The 19,392-nt window shown below is 37.5% G+C and overlaps 1 protein-coding gene and 2 non-coding genes across 9 annotated transcripts in view; all 3 read left to right on the forward strand.

Moving 5' to 3' along the window:
* Positions 1 to 19,392, forward strand: part of SSH2 (slingshot protein phosphatase 2) — a 215,607-nt gene that overhangs the window by 164,517 nt on the left and 31,698 nt on the right. For 6 of the 7 annotated variants that reach the window (XM_031468468.2, XM_031468470.2, XM_010978942.3 and 3 more), the window contains 6 exons: positions 6,324 to 6,445; positions 10,868 to 10,936; positions 11,721 to 11,786; positions 15,104 to 15,298; positions 18,583 to 18,676; positions 18,812 to 18,940. In XM_031468468.2, coding sequence (XP_031324328.1) covers positions 6,324 to 6,445; positions 10,868 to 10,936; positions 11,721 to 11,786; positions 15,104 to 15,298; positions 18,583 to 18,676; positions 18,812 to 18,940 — 675 coding nt within the window. The remainder of the gene's footprint in view (positions 1 to 6,323; positions 6,446 to 10,867; positions 10,937 to 11,720; positions 11,787 to 15,103; positions 15,299 to 18,582; positions 18,677 to 18,811; positions 18,941 to 19,392) is intronic. The other variant, XM_031468469.2, reaches the window with a different exon arrangement.
* On the forward strand, positions 1,470 to 1,549 carry LOC116158006 (small nucleolar RNA U2-19). The gene has a single exon (XR_004142236.1). It is a non-coding gene; the product is annotated as a small nucleolar RNA U2-19 (small nucleolar RNA).
* LOC116158005 (small nucleolar RNA U2-30) lies at positions 1,699 to 1,768 on the forward strand. The gene has a single exon (XR_004142235.1). It is a non-coding gene; the product is annotated as a small nucleolar RNA U2-30 (small nucleolar RNA).

The following is a 19,392-nucleotide window of genomic DNA, read 5'->3' on the forward strand; positions in this document are numbered from 1 at the left end:
TCTGTATTTCTTAGTATACTTCTATCTTAAACACTTCTTTGTAAGTGAAAGAAGTGGGATGCAGTTCTTACAGCATTAATATTCTAAAGCAGTGATGTTCAAACTTTAGAGTATGTCAGAATCACCTGCAGATCTTTGTTAAACTGCCACTTGCTGGACTCTACCTGAAGAGTTTGATTTGGAGAGGGTGAGGCAGTGATAACTTACATTTTTAACAAGTTTCCAAGTGATGCTGATGCTGCTGGTCCAGGAGTCACACTTTGAGAACAGCGCCTCTCAAAACCCATAGTAATGGTCACTTGCCCATTCTAGATGTCCAGTAGAAACAGTTCCCCAAAACTGTGTGGTTTGGTAGAGCAAAAGCTAAGGTCTGTCACTCACTTTATCTTTTTCTTGTTGATAAACTTCCAGAGTTTGGATTGGACCTCTAAATGTTCAAGTAATATTAATCACAAGAGACTTAGGAGAACATAAAGGAGCAGTTAGGAAGGCAGAATTGGCAGTTAAATTTTTTCTTTCCTGCTAAAACATGCAGCTTCAGCTGCTTTACATTTATAAAATATAAATTCAAAAAATGTAACTGATGCCTTTGAATTAATTCAGAGTTCAAGTGACAAGCCATTTTACAGTTGTTTTGAATTGTTACAAACACATAGTCATTATGTTTCAGATTATTGAGTGAGTCATCTTCAAGAAAATGAGTGAATACATTGTGTGACTTTGGACAAATTAGCACTTTTCTAACTGAAAGGAGCATTTGTAAACTCAAAGCAAAGCCTTTTGTTTTGAGTTAAATTTGGAATGCTGAAACTCTTATCCTGGGGATTGTGCATAAGGTTAAAAGTTTGATAGTCAACTGAAAGCCCTGTCTTTATTTTTTTTTAATAGCCCAACAACAAATAGAGGCACTAAATCCTACATTTTGCTTTAGCATTGAAAATAGGACTAAATGAATTTTTCCTCCAGGGAAGCTCTGCATTGCAAAAACAGTCTTGAGCATTAACTTTAGTTCTTAGGAAACCCATGGCTGATAAAATGAGGACAGTGGTTTTACAGCACTCCTGCACATTATCAAAGGCCCATTTAATTTAAAAAAAAAAAAAAAGACTGGGAAATTAAGAACTTTCCTAAAACTTAAAGTAACTTCAACTAATGTTCTTAACTGGGTGAGGTGCTGGTAAGGTACTAAGAGATGTTTTTGAGTAATTTGCAGGAGAGTTTAAGAAAATGAGGAGTTCTTTGGTTTTGTTATAGTACATTGGTTGTTTGTTTTTTTTTTCCAAAAAGAAAGTGGGTTTATTTTTTTTTTTTGAAATAGTACAGAAAGGCATAAAGAACAAAGTAAAACTTACTCTGTATCCTATACTCCAGAAAAACCATTCTTACTATTTGGATAAGTATCCTCCTAGTCTTGTGTGTGTGTTTAAGAGTACGTGTCCAATTCTCTGAGATCTGCTCTTACCAAAGTGGATCAGTGATGAAAATAGCCAAATCTGAGCATCATAAAACCTTGCCTTCTACCTAACGCATGGTATCTGTAGTTCTGAGAAGCAAAAGTATAATTTAAAACAGTAAGGGCTCCTGTGTAGGGTGTGTGCTTGTAAAGGTATCAGTGGATCACTGAAGACTTGTCAGTGGTTGAATGAGATTGAGGGTGGGGGGACAGGGTTGTATGTGTATGAAAGGCTAGTCAGTTCTGAGCAATGTTGAAAAGGTTTTACCACTGACCTTTATAACTAGGAAGGTCTCGACACCAGATCTGAGCCCAGAAAGGAGAGGAGAAAAAAAAGTCTCTCATGTAAGAGTGTCTTTTTCTTCTTTTTTTCTTTTTTAACAAAAATAAGATAAAAAATATAAATGTTGTTTTATAAGCTGCTTCTGTCATACTTTATTGTATGTATCCTTCTGTATCAGTAAATGAGTCTGTTTTTAATGGCTACACAGATACAAGCCATAGGGTTTTTTTATTTTTTAAGAATTTTGTAGAGATTAAAAATGGTAATAAAATCCAGAGACTCCCTCAAGCTCTGTTTCTTTTGAAGACAGTGTTCTTTAGGTTATTAGTGTCACATCTGAAGTCCATTTTAATTTTAGATAATGACTTTGCTTTGTTCTTTTGGCTAGAATTTAATATTTACATTCTTTTGAAACCTTTCTCTGATGGGCTGGGTGAGCTGCCTGTCTAGACGTTGGACCTTTATAATGTGGCTTCCCTGAGCATAAACATTGCATGCAGGGGCCTGATGTGAGACTCTTGGTGGAGAGAAATTAAAGACAAAGGTGCAGTGTAGACTTAAGAAGGAGTATTTCCTGATGTTGGATGATGCCGAGGAGAGAAGTTATTATATCAGACAGTGTTTGTGAACCGCTCGTAATGAGATTTAAGCATTTAAGTGCAGAAAGTTTTAACATCATTCTTTGATAGATGAATTTTGCAAACAGGTTGGGTTTTTCTCTTTCAGAAGTAAAGCTGAGGCAGGAGATGACTTCTCAGGCCTACGTCAGTCCTAGGATTGCTGGGTCCAGTTCACCTGAAACTTGTGTTAGGATTCCAAAGTTAGCAATTGATGGAATTTCTTGGACTAATTTTCTCAGTTGCTAGTGCTGCCAAGTTTTAAAACCCAAAATATTATTTTATTTAGACAATTAAAATAAACTTCAGTAGTGTGCTTTTCAGTGAGAACTTTAATCAAATTCATCTGAATCATTGTCTTAGTCCAGTCATCTCTTCCATGTAAGTTCTGGAAACTGAGGAAACAGAAATTGCTGCCAATTCTGATATTAAGGTATTATGAACAAGCTGCCATTTTAAATTATATTTCTCTGATTGGCTTGATGAACTAAATTCGATTGTTAGGTTTTGTTCATCTTCTCCCCAACAGAGGAGTAAAATAAACCTCAAATCAGCATGAGTATTAAATTTTTCTTTATGCTGTGGCTCTTACATTTTTATTTAGTTCCCTAATCTAGAATCTTGACAGAATTTTGAAGCCTCAGGTCCATCCCCTGAGGCTTGCATTGCAAAAATTTTTCTGTAAAAAAAATATCATCTTGTCCTTAGGACATAGGTGTTAAATTAATATCTTGGTTCCTGACCCCCTGATTAAAGCTCAACTTCCCTTAAGTAAAAATTTAGTCATAACTATAGATACTATTTAGAGGTCCACGATCAAATCCAAGACCTCTAAAGTGCTATTCTCCGTCTAAAAAGCTTAAAATTGAATGAATCTGAGATGTGCCAGTTACTCAAGCCTAAGTCAGTGTGAGATGACTGGGGCCTTTCCTATTAGGTTTTAGATCTTCTGTTATGATTAAATTAAGCAAGGGAGGGCCAGATGTTTAAAATGCTCTTTATATGATAAGAGAGACAGGCAGACAGACAGACACATCTCATCTCTCTTTTAAAAGAGAGACAACTAATGTTTGCACTGAATATCACAAAGAAACTCTTGCTGCCCACCTGTGCTCACCTGCTAATTAGGCCTGATACCTTGCCTGATAGGTAATATTTATGGAGGGACTTGTTTTGTTTTGTTTTATCAGCTTCAGCTTAGCCAATCAGTCACCACTCGTTGATGTAGAAATTGTAGACAAATGATCAGAAGCACAGTTTGGTTGTTCCCATGCCATTTGTATGTGAGCCTTGCCAGAATTTCTCAGAGCTTTGACAGAGGAGAAAATAGACTCTAACATATGTATTCAGGAAATTGACCAGTTAGCTCAGAGCTTGCCAAAGCAAGCCCAAGTTTAGTTGTGCAGTAGTATCTAAGATCTTGTTTATGAGAAATTCTAGTTTACCTGCACCAGGTTTCTGGTTAGTTTGGTATTTTGTGGAGTGTTTCTAGAATCATAGAGTCAAGTCTGTCTCCCAGTCCTCCTCATGTGCATTTACTGTTATCCATAGCTCTACCTGTATAATGCTTGGTCCCAGCCCACTAGGGCTAGACCTTCGTCTATTTAAATATTAGTTCTTCATAGCTTCTCACAAGTGAATTTGGTTTGAAATGCTCTATCACTTAATGGAACGTAGGAGTAAGCAGCCCAGCTTGTGTACTTGGCACCAGAATGGTGGGCATTACAGTCTTGTTGTATCAGCCCTTATTATAAACAGGCTTTAATGTAGTCACTTCTGCCATTTGTGCTTCCATGTAGCTTTTCCTAGGAGTATCAGAATAGAGACAAAACAAGATAGCCATGGGAGTCTCATCTCTGCCTCGCTAAATGGGTCATTTGAGCTCTGTAACTGTCTTTTTTTCTCCTGTCTGGCTGCTTTTGGAACAGTCACAGAGTTAAGGGGAAGGAGACTCTAAGAAGAGCTGCACTGAAAGAATTCCAAATAGAAGTTTCTGTCAAATTTGTGGCAGGTGTCTTGAGCCAGCTGATGGGATTAGAGCTCATTCTCTTCTGAGATAAGGAATGTGGGGGTGTGGGAGTATATTATACAGAGGTAATTGCCTCCAGTGCACATTTTCCTGGCTTTTTATTGACAGAAAAAGAAGAGTAGTCTAGGCTGTACACTCCATGAGGGCAGGAATCAGCTGTCTCTCCGATCGTTGAATCTGATCATTGAATCCCCATTGCTGCTCTGATCATATACACTGTAGATACATAGTAAATATTAGAATGAATGTTGACTAGAAGCCATTTTACTTTATTTTTAAGGTTTATAAAGTATCTTTTTGAGCTTATTAAAAAAATTCCCAAACATATAAAGTAGAAAATATATCTGCATGAACTCATTACCCGACTTCAATAACCATCAACATTTTGTGAGACTTCTTTCATCTGTTCCCTACCCCTGCTTTTCTTCCTTTGTTGGAATATTTTTAAGTTCAGTTTATTGTGGTACAATTGATATACAAAAAGTTGTACATATCTAATGTATACAACTTGGTGAGTTTGGAGATAAGTGTATACCTATGAAACCATTGCCGTAAACATATTCATCACCTATAATCGTTTCCTTCAACCCTCACTTCTCCTTCCTCCTCATCCCATTATTATTATTATAACAATTAACAGAAGATCTACCCTCTTGGCAAATTTTTAATGGATTTTATTTTTTAGAGCAGTTATAGGTTCACAGCAAGACTGAGCAGAAGGTACAGAAATTTCCCATATATATCCTCTATCCCCACTCATGCAGAGCCTCCCCCATTATCACCATCTCCCACCAGAGCTGAACATTCGTTACAGTTGATTCTGACACATCATTATTCTTAAAGTCCATAGTTCACATTAGGGCTCACTCTTGGGTGTTGTACATTTTGTGGGTATGAGGTATAATGACATGAATCCACCACTGTAGTATCATACAGAGTATTTCACTGCCTTAAAAATCTTTGATGCTCCCCTAACCCCTGGTAACTACTGATCTTTTTACTGGCTACATAGTTTTGCCTTTTCCAGGATGTCATAAAGTTGAAATACAGTATCTAGCCTCTCCATATTGGCTTATTTCACTTAGTAATATGTATTAAAGACTTCTCCATGTCTTTTTATGGCTTGATAGCCCATTTCTTTTAGCACCAAATATCATTCTGTTATCTGGATGTCCTGCAGTTTATCCATTCACCTACTGAAGGACATCTTGGTTGCTTCCCATTGTTGAAATATTTTAAAGTAAAACTTGGGCACCATGTCATCTCATATCAGATACTTAGGAAAAAGGCATAACCACTGTACCATTATTACACTAACAGTAAATCCTTAATGTCATCTAAGACCATGTCCATAGTCGAATTTTCTGAAGGCCCTTTTAAAATATCATGAATAAGCAACAAATGAAAACTTTTTGACAAAAATAATATGTTTCTTATATTTGAAACTAAAGAAGAAAATCTTGTAGTGTATAATCTATAAAAATTCAATAGGGCATGCTCCTCTTAAACATTAAAATTTGCTTCATATTATAATTGTCTGTGGGACTTGGATCTGTGGGTCCAATGCTTACATTCATATACCTCACATTCTACTCTTTGATCTTTAGAACAGGTCCTGAAATTATTATTACAAATTATGTTGATGGCAAACATTTATTGGGCATTTAGTATATACCAAACACTGTACTTGGAAAGCATTATTTCTTATGATTCTTACAGCCCAATGGAATAGGTATTATTATATCTCTCTCCAGTTAATTCAGTAACTTACTGAAGGTTTTACGTTTACTGAAAGTTAATACATGAGTTGGGGTTTGAATTTAGATCTCGTACTGGCTCTGTTGTCTCCCTCAGTATGCTTTAAGATGCTGATGTAAAAAGGGTTTGAGTGATCTAAAGTTGACCTTCTAAACTTCTTAATTTCTTATTATCTTTGTCCAGGCTGTAAGACTAGAAAGTACTTACCAGAATCGAACACGCTATATGGTAGTGGTTTCAACCAATGGGAGACAAGACACTGAAGAAAGCATCGTCCTGGGAATGGATTTCTCCTCTAATGACAGGTATGGTACCACAAAAGGGAGACTGAGAAAACCGCTTTTTAAATAATATATTTCAGTTACCTTTTGAGTTATCACAGAAATGTCTAGTTCCACTCTGAAAGTTCAATGCATAAAACTGGAGAACATCAGAGGTATCTTAGCCACACAATCTTGAGAAACAAAAATATTTAGTGAATGTTTTTGGTTGTGTGTTCCTAATTTACCACAATTCCTTACCTTCTTCCTCTCATCTTTAGGTGGTAATCATAAAATGCAAATGGTTTAAACTTACATCTCCAGGGGGAAAAAGAAGCTACCTTTTCTTTGCAATCCACTTTATTTTAAGCAGTAATGGTTCACTTTGGTGACTCTGGGGCATACAGCCTTTCTGATGGGTCCTGGGTTCGAAGAGAGCCCACTTTATTTCCAGTCTCTTATATTTACCCATGGCCTTACACCTTGCTTTTGTCAAATGTCGTACTTCCTTTTTTCTTCCTCTGAGTTTAAAACAAATGGGGGAAATTATTCTTTAAACTCAAACCAGAACATTTTATAATCATTTATTTACCTTTGGCCCCACTTTACATCCTAAGATTAAAGATACCATACTACACAGAACCTGGCTTTTTTGTGCCCCAAAGGTTTGTTGCTTTCCCATTTTTTCTGGAGAAACCTTGGGAAGACTTTGGAATGTGGCTGCTAAGCAGATCTTTGCACTCTGGATAATAAGCCTCAGGAAATCCTGCCAGATGTCTCAAAGCATTGACTTCCTGGTTCAGGACTAGAATGCAATTGTGGAGTAGCTGGGGGTGTGACCCAGGCCTGGGAGAATTTAGCCACAAAGAGAAGAGGAGACTGGGAATGATTCTAATTGTCCTGGTGTTGGAAAGGAAAAAAGAAATCACATTGTCACTAGAAAGATTTCCAAACTAGTGTTTACCTGAGCTTGTACATAGCAGTCAACCTAAAAATGATTTGCAGGTTTACCAAGATCACAAGGCCAGAGTTGTTACCTTGTGTACCACTCACAGCCTTTAATTGTATGCTCTGAAATTACACAGGCCTGTAAACCGCATTTAGGAAGCTTTTTCTCCTGCATGGTTTTAACCTCTGTTGTTAGCTAAGCAACAGATCCTTTAGTAAGCATTTATCCGTTAAGAACACCTACCTTGCCTACATTCATTCATTAGTATTTTAAGTCCTCTGATTTGGGTTTTTCTCTCTCTAGATCTATGCTATCCAGTCTGGTAGCCACTAATCCCATTGTAACTATTTAAATAAATTTAAATTTAATTAAAATAAAATTTCAGTTCCTCAGCCACAACTAGCCGCATTTTAAGTACTCTGCTGTCTGTAGCTTGTGGGATCCCTACAGGACAGTGCACTTACAGAACATTTCCATCGTTGCAGAAAGTTCAGGTGGACAGTGCTGCTCTCGATCTTATTTCCTCTGTTTGGGTCTCCCTGACTCCTCCTTTGGAAATGCCATAAAACAGGAACTGGAGCTAAATGGAAACTTCACTTGAGTCTTCCCCTAGAGAGAGAAGGCAACAACTTCAGATTCCCCTGACCCAGACTGCAAGAAATCAGATGTCTAATCTTATCTTCCTTTCACTTTGTCCTGAATGTTCTCAGAAATCATAAAGAATGTTTATTAATGTGGGTGCCTAGTAATTTATCCTCAGTAAACTGCATCTGTCTTTGCCTGAGTCATATCTGACTAACAAAAGAAAATTTTCATTTACGGTAGAGCGAAATATGGTGAGAAAAGCCATAGAAACAGTTCTAATGCTGTTTGGTAAAACTAATGCTATGAGTTCCTCTACATCCTCTCTTTGAGTGACCTTGAACAATAAGAGAGATACTGCCCACTTCAGAATACTGTTGCTCAGATAATCTAGTATCATTTCTATTTCAATTGCTGTTGAGGGAATCTGTGTCATTTTGTATCTGAAAATATAAAAAGTTAATTTTTCAAAACAGTATTAAACCAAAGTAGAATCCATATTGTTTATGACATACTCTTCCCAAGTAATTCTCAAGATATATTATAGCCAATTTATTAACCTATTTACCAGTTCTTTGACTATTATATTATATTTTAAATAATAAGTTTTAGTCTAAAGTGTAACCTTGGTTTTCAAATTGCATTGGATATATATTTCAAGTTCTAAAATAATAGACCTTTATGGTATTGTTTTATAATTTTTTTGTACCCCAAGCACCTTATAATGTCTGATACATAGAAGCACCTCAATAAATATTTTTGAGTGGGATGAGTACCTATTAAAATAAGGAACTATACTTTAATGAAGAAAATCTCATGAGATTCAAAGTAAACAGGATAAAAATACAAAGTGTGCCTAATTCCGGCCCCTCTTTCCTGTTGTGTGAAAAAGTTACTTCTTAACGTAAAGAAGCATTCTGACCTAAATACAAGCTGAAAATGTGATGTTTGGTTCCTGCATATCATTGTCACTTGTCCAAAGTTTAACTGGTGTCTGGTCACAAGCTCCACACTCTTTTGGACCTTTTGTATCTTCTTCTGTAGTTACTTAATTTCTAGATTTGTCACTAAGCTATCAACCCTTCATATTATACCCAAATTATACTTGTTGCTAGAACCTGGCTAAGCTCTCACTTAAAAAAAAAAGACAAAAACCAAAAATCTACTCTAAAAATAACTCACTCTGCCTTGGGAAGCCATTTTCAAAACAGGTTTTCTTGTGCTCACCTCATCTCTATTCCACAAAATTAGTGGTGAAGCTGTCTTCCTGCCTCCTGGGCTCTGATGGCTATTCCAGAGTTCAGGCCCAAGGTTACAATGTGGGTAAGCCATCCCATTCTTGATTTGAGTCCCCTGAACTCTGGAATCGCTAGTAGAGTAGTGAGTAACACAGGCCACCAGGTACAGTGCAGAGCACTAGACACAGCCCAACTAAGGCCTGGCCTCTGTTGGTGCTGCAGTGACTCCAACAATGAGAGTTTGACAATCCTGTGTTGTTCTTAATGCATTTTCATAATGTCACCCACCCCTACCCTGCCAAAATCACTTTCAGTTGTAGTAGAGGACCCACCACAGATTCATATTCAACATTTGTGTATTGTTTCACTTTAAATAACTTGTATTATAACCCTATGAGGGTTACGTTTCATTACTAGTATTTTAAAGTGAAGAAATTAAGGCTGAGTGCAAGATTAAATAACTTGTCAAAAGGAGTTGGAATACCGAAAGAGATCAAATCCAGATCTTTTGACGTCATGTAACTGCTCAATAAGTGGTAATCATTATACTTTAGGCACTACTGTACATATTTTTTGGTGTGGCATCTAATTTAATCTTCAAAACAGCGCAATAAAGGAGATATTTTTATTTTCACAGATGAGGAAACTGGAGCACAGTGCAGTTAAATAATTTGCCTAAAATTGTACAGTTAAGGCCAGAGCTCCGGTTCCAAAGCCCATCTGACTCCAGAGCCTGCGCTCTTAACCACGTTTCTCTGTTCCACCTCCCGGGTCTGAGGTTTTTTCCCACTATGCCATGCTGTTTTTCTAGATACATTGGCAGGGAGAGGGTGTAGGAGCCTTTGGGAGACTGGATGGAGGGGACAGATAGTTTTTGGCAGCCTTAAGGGGAGAAAATGGCAGAGGTCTGAGGTGGATTACGGTTGTCCAAAGAAGTGGCATGATCGAGACACAACTGAGGGCCCGTGGCGACCTATCCCAGCCTGTTCCACTAACTGAAGGCGAGTCTCCTCCCTGGGCTAGGGTGTAATATAAATAGTATTTTACTAAACCATACTGGAGCTCCCCTTTTGTTGGTTGTTGACCTTTTCACTCTGTATTTCAGCAGTGCTGGTTCAGTGCCCAGTCACCAAGCACTGTTTTATGTAAGTTGTAATGTGTCTATTTTGTCTCTCTAACTTGATCACAAGCCATTAAAAAGTACTTTTCCCTTTTAGACTGTTGAGTGTGTTCTGCTGTTCAATAAATCTATGTAAACCTCTGAATTAGAATTGAGCAAACCACATAGTCAGAGGTCTTCAGTAACCAGCAGTAGTTCTTGGCATTAGAAATAATTCTTGGAGTTGAATTGGGTGCTGTGACCTTGGACTGAGGCCTGCCAATTGCAAGTCAGCAATCACCTGGATTTTTTAGGCAGTGGTCATTTGCAAGACAGTAATACAGGAAGCTCAGTCAATAAATTTTCCTTGTTAAATATATAAGGACCTGACTGATATCCAATGCTTAAAACATACATTGAATTAATAGTAATATGATAAAAAATTTCTTCACTCTAACCTTTTCACTCTGGCATAAATTCACTTACGCTAGAATTTAGAGTTTTAGGGATTTATCCTTTGTGTTGAAAGAACTAATAAACAAAGAACTGCTTCCTAGAATAACAGGAAGTAACTTATGGACTGTCTTTTTATCCTGCAGTAGCACTTGCACCATGGGCTTGGTCCTGCCTCTCTGGAGTGACACCCTAATTCATTTGGATGGTGATGGGTAAGAGCTTTCTCTTTTTATTCTCCTACAGAGAGCCAAGGAGTAGGGTTCCATCTTAGTGCCCATTCATTCAGCTGAATGGGAGGCCCATTGTGCCGAACTGAACTGTCATGTCAGCAGCTCAGTGAGTCCTTTTAAACTCCCGTTTTGTAAAGTAGAGTAAAAATACAACTTGCCAGGGCCTCTCACTTCTGTTCTTCTGTGCTGACTATGGTAAGAATCCAAACAAAGAAGAACGAGTTTGTTGGCTCAGTCTTTAATCTGAGCATGTGGGGCTGTTGCAATGCTCTCCCAGAGGATGATATGTTCTGTTTCCAATAACCTCTTGCTGCCTCTGCCAGCTGTCAGCCTACAGTATAACCCATTGCTGTGCCAGTTCCTTCCACTGACCCTCCACCCCCACCTCTTGGTGTTTTTAGAATGTGTCCCCAAGAGACCAAGATGTTTGCTCCAGTTTATAAAACCAGGGTCAGGTTTGCTAAGAACCCACAAGGCTGCCAAATAGAAATATACAGCAGAACAGTTTGTTCATAACTACAGCTGGGAAACTGTATGTAATTCCCTAACTCTGATGTGGGAGTCCATTCATTTTGTTTGGCAGATAAAATCAGACAATTTGTTGAAGCTTTTCAGTCATGTCCTATACTCTTTTCAACTTCTACATGAAGTGCCTGATGATACCTTCTACTGAGCCAGCAGTTGCTAGCCTGGGAAACAACCTTGAAAACTCACAACTGAAATAACCTCTCATTTGTGGATTTTTGTCTCATTCTGTTTTCCTTAGTGGGTTCAGCGTATCAACAGATAACAGAGTTCACATATTCAAACCTGTATCTGTGCAGGCAATGTGGTAAGAAGACTTTTAATATTTCTATGAAAGGTTTTTTAATATATTGTTGGGACAGTATTTTGTGAGAAGTAGTACTTGAAATGGTACCATTCTTTAGGAAAATGCTATATGATCTCTTTGGGTATTTATAGGATTTTATGTTACCTTTTTGTGTGGTTGTCATAGTTATAGATGACCTAGAAGTTCAATTTTCAAATTATCACAGTGGAAGGCCTTAAGCAGTGGTGAACAAGTGAATTTCAAAGGTGTTCTTAGACTCTGGAAGATACTTAATGGATCACATAGCCAGTTGGAACTGAGTTTTATAGGGACACAGTAACTAAGTTAATTGGTAGCAGTCTAGAGCCAAGTCTAGAACATCATATGACTATGCATTAGATTTCAGTTTCTTAAGGTAATCAGGGATAGCATTGATGGAGTTACATTATACATACCTCAGTTTCCATTTAAATTGTTGGCAACTGTTTGCAAGACTATTTGCATAATGCAAATAAAGCCTAGAAAAAACATCATAGTTGTCAATAACCATCAGCTGGTTTACTGACACTTTTGGGTTACTTACTACATGTGTGAGGCATTGAGCCTAGTACTTTACATGGATTAATGTCTGATCATCACCAACTCCCCAAAGTGGTATTATTAGCTCCTTATTATGGATGAGAAAACTGACGTTTTGGAGAGGTTACATAACTGGCCTGAAGAGTATCTCTTACGTTTAGACAGAACAGACTCCTATTCTCGTTCTAGATTATCTAGAAAAATGATCCAATATAACCAAGGAATGATGTGACTCTAAGATTCAGAGTCATCCCCTAGTCAGGGATTTAAATTTCAGTTCCTCCTTCAGTCGCCTGCTCTGTAGTGGAAGTCCCCATGAAGAGCAGAATGGACAGAATGCAAACCAAACAAGAAATAAAGGAGCCTGAAAAAGACTCCAGGGAGATAATTTACCCCTGCATAACAGGATTGATAGGCTTGAGGTGAGTGGCGTCCTAAAACAGAGTCAACTGAACAATTAACAGTCTTATCATTTCATGCTCTAATTGAGGTAGGACAGAGTTTCAGACCATGTGTTTCGACCAGATTTTTAGATTTAGCTCATATTTCACAGATAAATTTCTCATGGAAAATGTATGAACCTCTTTAACTAAGGTTCAGTTAGAAGCAACTGACCTGTCTGTACCAAGTAAAACCAAACAGTCTAACTCCCATAAATGCAGTGTTTTCAGTTATATTTTGGGGAGGAATACAAAGCAATCTTAATTCTTAGGACAGTGAGGATTCAAGTAATTCAAACATTGATGTTTAAAGTAGACTGACTAGTCCTAGCTCTGTTAGCTTATTGCAGAATGAACTTTTTTGGTGTACCACATGGGGAGTAGTGAACTGAAAATCACAGAAAAAAAAAAGTAGATAATGTATGGATCAAAGCAGCATTTAGACCAGGTGTTTCCTCACAGGAAGGTAGTTACTGCAGCCACCCTTTTCTGTATGTATGCAGCTGAAGTATTGGGTGGCTATGCCTTGAGTGTATTTTAGAGTAACTTGCACCAGACACTTGTAGCATATGCTTTTGAAGCACGTGTTTCCTGAATGAAGAAAACATGTGTTTGAATATCCTATACATTGCATGAAGCTTGCCCTTACCTTTGAATCTGTGTAACAAAACTTAATTTCACTGAGAATTCTCTGAGAAGTTGGCTGTTTTAAATAAAAGGAAGTACTTTAAAAGATTCTGCAACTTTATTTTTAAGGGGAAATCTGTTTCCCAGTAAAATGGACTTCCATGTTTTTCTCCTATCAAATGATAATGATTTTTTAAATTTATATCCTTCGGGGTTGACAAGAGCACAAGGAATAGCACTGTCATATACTTATTGGAAAATAAACTAGAGCAACCTTTCTGTAGAATGATTTGCCAATATGCCTTGTAATTTTGTATACCCTTTGACATAGTAATTCTGCCTCTTAAGAATTTATCCTAAGGTAATAATCAAGGGTGTGTGCAAATTTTTAACTATAAGAATGTTTGTCAGTGTCCTAATAGTGGTAAAAAATGGAAAGCAGTTTAAATGTCTGAAAAATAGCAATCAATTAAATTATGGTACATCCATGTTACTAATTATCATGCAACTATTAAAAATGATTTGGTTGAAGAATATATATTGACATGGAGAGATACTGATGACAAGGTGTAACGTAAACGAACAAGTAAAATGGTATGCAGAATGTGGTCATGTCTTTATTTTAGATCTGTGCGTAGACAAAGACTGGAAAGCTCTATACTAAAACCTTAACAATGATTATTTCTGGGTGGTCAGATTACAGGATATTCCTGCCTTTTACGTGAGGTCCTTAAATTTTCTAAGATGAGCATGATCACATTTGTTATGAAAGAAAAAAACAATAAAAAGACATTTTTAAGGAAAAGATGTAAATAGATTGGCCACAGAATTCTCTTATATTGTCCTTTTCCCTTAGGAAGGAGACGTTAATTTATCGCTAACAAAACATTTCATTGAACAGATTTTAACTGTGCTCCAAGCTTTGAGCTAGAAGGCATTCCTTTAGGCACTTGAGATGCATCAGTAAACAAAAACACAGAAAGATCCCTGCTCTTGTGTAACTAACTCCCTAGCATTAGCTCTAGCTTTTCCCAAGTATATAACCAAAAAGGTACTTTTCAGTTTTGTTTACCCTATTTGAGTTCCTGAGTTCAGAGTCAGAGATTTAATTAGTCTCAGTATAACCAGAGCTGTTCTTAGAAAGTAGCTCAAGTGTACGGATGAATGGTTTAAAGAGAGTGAGAGACTAAGGCAGCAAGAATGACAGACGTCATTAAATCATTACATCCTAGACATTAAAGGACTTTCCACAAGGCTTAGGGGCATCTATCTATGTGATCTTTGTGGATCCTCTAAGAATCATAGGAAATGTAGGCTCTAACATGACTCTGTGCGAAGGGAAGCAAATCTTTACATAGTAAATGTAGATCGTTAGTTCTCTAGTGATACTAGCCACAGTGTGGTTCCAGCTATAGGGCTGTGAGCTCCATGGGTACCCAGACCTATTTTTCACTGATAGGTTGTCCGTCCTCCTGCTCCCCGCTACCCCCACCTCTTTCACCAAGAAATGTCTAGTTGATTGCTATGAAGAGACAAGATAATCAGAGAACTTTGAATTCCAGGGAGTAGATTCTCCAGAGGCCAAATTCTGTAGGATTTTAAAATTGGAAGAGTTTGGGGTACACATGGATTATTGGATAGTCTTTTGGTACGCCCAGTTCTACAGTGCTCACTTCCCAGCCTGTCTTTCAGGTCTGCGCTACAGAGTTTACACAAGGCTTGTGAAGTGGCCAGAATGCATAACTACTACCCTGGCAGCCTGTTTCTCACCTGGGTGAGTTATTATGAGAGCCATATCAACTCAGATCAGTCCTCAGTCAATGAGTGGAATGCTATGCAGGATGTGCAGTCCCACCGGCCTGACTCTCCAGCTCTCTTCACGGACATGTAAGTCAGTTTGCTGAGGATCATGGAGGTCTTCTCTGTTTTGTCCTGCAGGATCATAAGCAGCATGTTCCTCCCTAATCACTCCTCTTGGGGAATTAATCTTACCCAGTGCTGTTAGCATTGTCTGCACTACACATCTGCCACGCTGAGAACCCTGTTCTTTCTGTTGTGTGCAAAGGCCTGACGAGTTTCACTCCTGGGGACAACAGAGTCCCCGCAGTTCAAAACTGCAATACCATAGAATCCGACTAATTCAGATTCTGCTAGTTTGAAATTTGAGTTTAAAGGACTAATTTATTATCTGTAAAGAAGCATTTGGTTAGCAAATTAATGACATAGAGAAGCTATTAGAGGGATGTTTCTAATACTTAAGAAAACAAGATATTTTGAGGCAATTTGAAAGAATGATCAGATTGTTACGCTAATTTTTAACTGATTTCTGGTCAAATTTTTTTTTTAATATTTTATAATTTATGTCTTACTCAGCGCCACATTTGCCTTGTTCAGTCTGTACGATTTTTGTTAAATCTCCCTGGTGTACTGCAAGTTGGATAAAGGCCTAAGGTGGAGCTGATGTTTATTTCCTTTTTAGGTCTACGTGTTAAAACTTATGTGGCTATTTTGGAAATTTTTTTCATACTTAGTTCCTGCTTTGGAAATTAATCAGGATGTTTATTTTGCTCTGAATTGATCTTTCTGCACTTCCAAGGTCTTCTACATCTGGAAAAGAAGAGTGGCCACTTACTAAATGACCTCACAGACCTTCACCTTCAGATTCCTAAAGTGATACCAAAATAGTTCATTATTTTTTTAAAGGCCTAATTTATATAATAAATGCTTTTTACTAGAAAAGGTGAAATGTCCAAGAATTGTGTGAGTGAAACAGTCAGAAAAGCAGTGGAATCCTTTTTTGCATAGGGTATTATTGGTACTAGGACCAATTAGTACTAGTACCTCTGGTCCTTTCAAGATTCCCCAGTAACTAAAAAGGTAAGAATTAGTATGATTTTCAGAATCGCAGGCAATATTATTGATTTCATGCTTTACAACTGGTTGATGGATATCAGAGGAAAGGGTGTCTCATCTGGCTCATAAATGGACATTCTGAATCAGACTTATATGGAAGAGAAAATGCTTCTCATTTTTCCTGATTTTATTAGAGAAAATTTGGAAATTACAGCATCAAAAAAGAAAGAAAGAAAATGAAATTGCCCATTATCTCTCTGTTTCCCTAAGCAAAATAATAATAATAATGATAATAATGATGTAAAATGTAGTCCCTAGCAAATGATAAAGGCTCATTAAATGTTAATTCTTAGTGTGTACAATATAACCACAATTTTAAGATATATTTAATAAATAAATTTGTCTGTTGATAGAAAAAGAGACTGAGAGCCGTAGACTAGAGTATTAATAATTATCTCTGATAGAGGGAGTTTCAGTTATTTTTATTTTCTTTGTGTATTTATATATTTTCCAGATTTTTTTTCTAGTGAAATCTTGGGAGAAAGTATATCTGTGTTGTAGTGCCTTTGCATTCCCTCTTCTTCCCTAAGTTGATGAAACTGAAAAAGGAATGCTAAGAATACAGGAGGAATGTGTGCCAAAATGGACTTAAGTACCCTACTGTGCATAAAGTTTATATTTTGAAATCCAAGGAAGCTGGAGAAGGGAACATAGGTGTGTGGTGCCTCCAGTGTACATCAGATGTTGTGCCAGGCACTTCACATGGCATCTCATTCAATTCTCATGAGAACATCATGAGGCAGATAGTATTACCATCCTCATTTTATAGAAAAGGAAACAAGCTCAGAGAAGGGAAGGAATTTGTTCAAGGTCATACCACTAGTAAGTAGCAGGACTGGAATTAAAACCCAGGTGTCTCTGCTCCCAAACCACTCTGCCGCTAACAAGTGTGAAGAATTTGGAGAAAGACTGCTTTAGTGAATTGAACTCAAACACACAGGTCCAAAAATTTGTTTCTACCAGTATTTCTTTTTAATAAAAGACTGAAACATACAGCTTTCTACCAGTTAGCTATGTCTAGGAAAAATGCTAGGGAGCATGGTTAAAATTTTTAATTCTAGTCAAGACAAGGATGTCTTGGCTGATTGACAGAGAAATGGCACAGGCATTAGCTGTACTCCGCAGGGTTCGTGAGAAAGTAACAGCCCAAGTGGTGGGGAGCCCCAAGGTTGTGGGGTCAGAGCATCCATCTTTGGAGATTATACTGAAGCTATTTTTGCATCCAGTGATAAGGCTGTAGGCAGCAAGGGCAGGCAGGATGCCTGAAGGCTTAGTCCATTTCCATCTCCAAATAAGGAGATACAGAGCAGATACCTTTCTTGAGTAGGTAGGAGGGAAAGATGAGACAGAAAATGCTCTCTGTTAGCCTCACTCAAATTCTGCATAATATGAAATAATGCTTTTAGAAAGAAGCGTGTAGTTGCATTGGACAAATACTTTTTAGTAGAGAATCAGCTTCCTAGTTTGATTTCATATTGAAGTTACAAGGGTAATTTTTATTTTGAGGAGAGACGACCAAGGGAAGCAACATAATCCTCCAGGTAGAGTGTTAGGCTGGGGTCAGAGTTCTGGTTCTTCTGCCAGTATGTGTGATGGTTGGTGTGTCATTTAACCTTCTAGCTGTTTATTTCACTTTTCTGTAAAATGGGGATAATAATTTCACAGATATTGTAAGAGCTTTTGTGAAAAAAAAAAAAACATTTTGAATGGAGTACTCTGCATAGTTAATCCTCAGAACCCATTTTGGAAGAGAATTTGCTTCACTGAGGAAGGCAGAAGTCACTCTTCCCTCTTTCCTATTTTCTAGAACCATAGCAACAAGTAATCACTATTAGGTGGCGTTTTTAAGCTATGCAAGACCCACTCCCATAGTCGGTCACACTACTGGTCTACCCAGCTTGGTATTCTGACTCAGCAAGTGGAACTCATGGGTACTTGATGGGAAATGGTCCTCCACTAAAGTGTTACACTCAGTATAGCCTATTGGTCTTCACTCCTTCGTAGATTTATATACGTGAATATATTTATGGGCTTTTAGACACGTGCAGCCTCTTCAAGTGAGAATTTCTGCATGCTTACATGCTATATATTCTGAAAAGAAACTTTTTAAAATATAATTTTCTTTTTTCCATGCCTCCAGAATATAATTTTGAGGGTAATAAAGGGAAGGCCTACCAATTTGGAAACATAATCAAATAGCACATTCATTAACTTAGTCAAATTCGTGCCTAAGAAAATCACCACTTCTCTCTTGTCAGACCAACTGAACGTGAGCGAACAGAAAGGCTGATTAAAACCAAATTAAGGGAGATTATGATGCAGAAGGATTTGGAGAATATCACATCCAAAGAGGTAAGAGACCTTGAGTCCTCATTGTACCAAGGCTAGAAGCAGAGTAGCAGTAGGTCTGGGGCTTGAAATGGTAAGCGATTGAAAGTCACAGAGGGACTTTACAGAGATCAGTACAACATGTCATCTTTGTTTCAGATACGAACTGAGTTGGAAATGCAAATGGTGTGCAACTTGCGAGAATTCAAGGAATTTATAGATAATGAAATGATAGTGATCCTTGGTCAGATGGATAGCCCTACCCAGATATTTGAGCACGTGTTCTTGGTAAGTCTTAGGGCCGCTTTCAGGGGGTGTGCTGAAGCTAGTCCGTATCACCTCATGGTGGGCAATTGTCAAATTTTATTTATTTAAATTAAGTATAACTTACATTAAAAACAAAAATAATAAAAACTCAAACCTCATCGCATCCTAATTATTTTACTACCTTTTACTATTTTCTGGGCTCTGAAGCTTATTTACACTTGTTACATGGTGGAAATATTATATAATGCTGTGTGTCTGTTCGTCTCTTCCCACTTCTTCATTCAGTGACATCAAGCTGGTGGATTAAAATTGACTATGGTGGAGAAATTTACACCAAGGAAACTGGAAAATGCTACAAATCAGGCCTTTTTTCCTCATGGGTTGTTAAATATCTCATCTGTTCTTCATAATAGTCAAAGTCAAAAACAGACCAGTTTTATACAGCGTATCCAAATAGGAATGATTGTTTGAGG

Source organism: Camelus dromedarius, chromosome 16, assembly GCF_036321535.1.
Source record: "Camelus dromedarius isolate mCamDro1 chromosome 16, mCamDro1.pat, whole genome shotgun sequence".
In the NCBI taxonomy this organism is placed as follows: Eukaryota; Metazoa; Chordata; class Mammalia; order Artiodactyla; family Camelidae; genus Camelus; species Camelus dromedarius.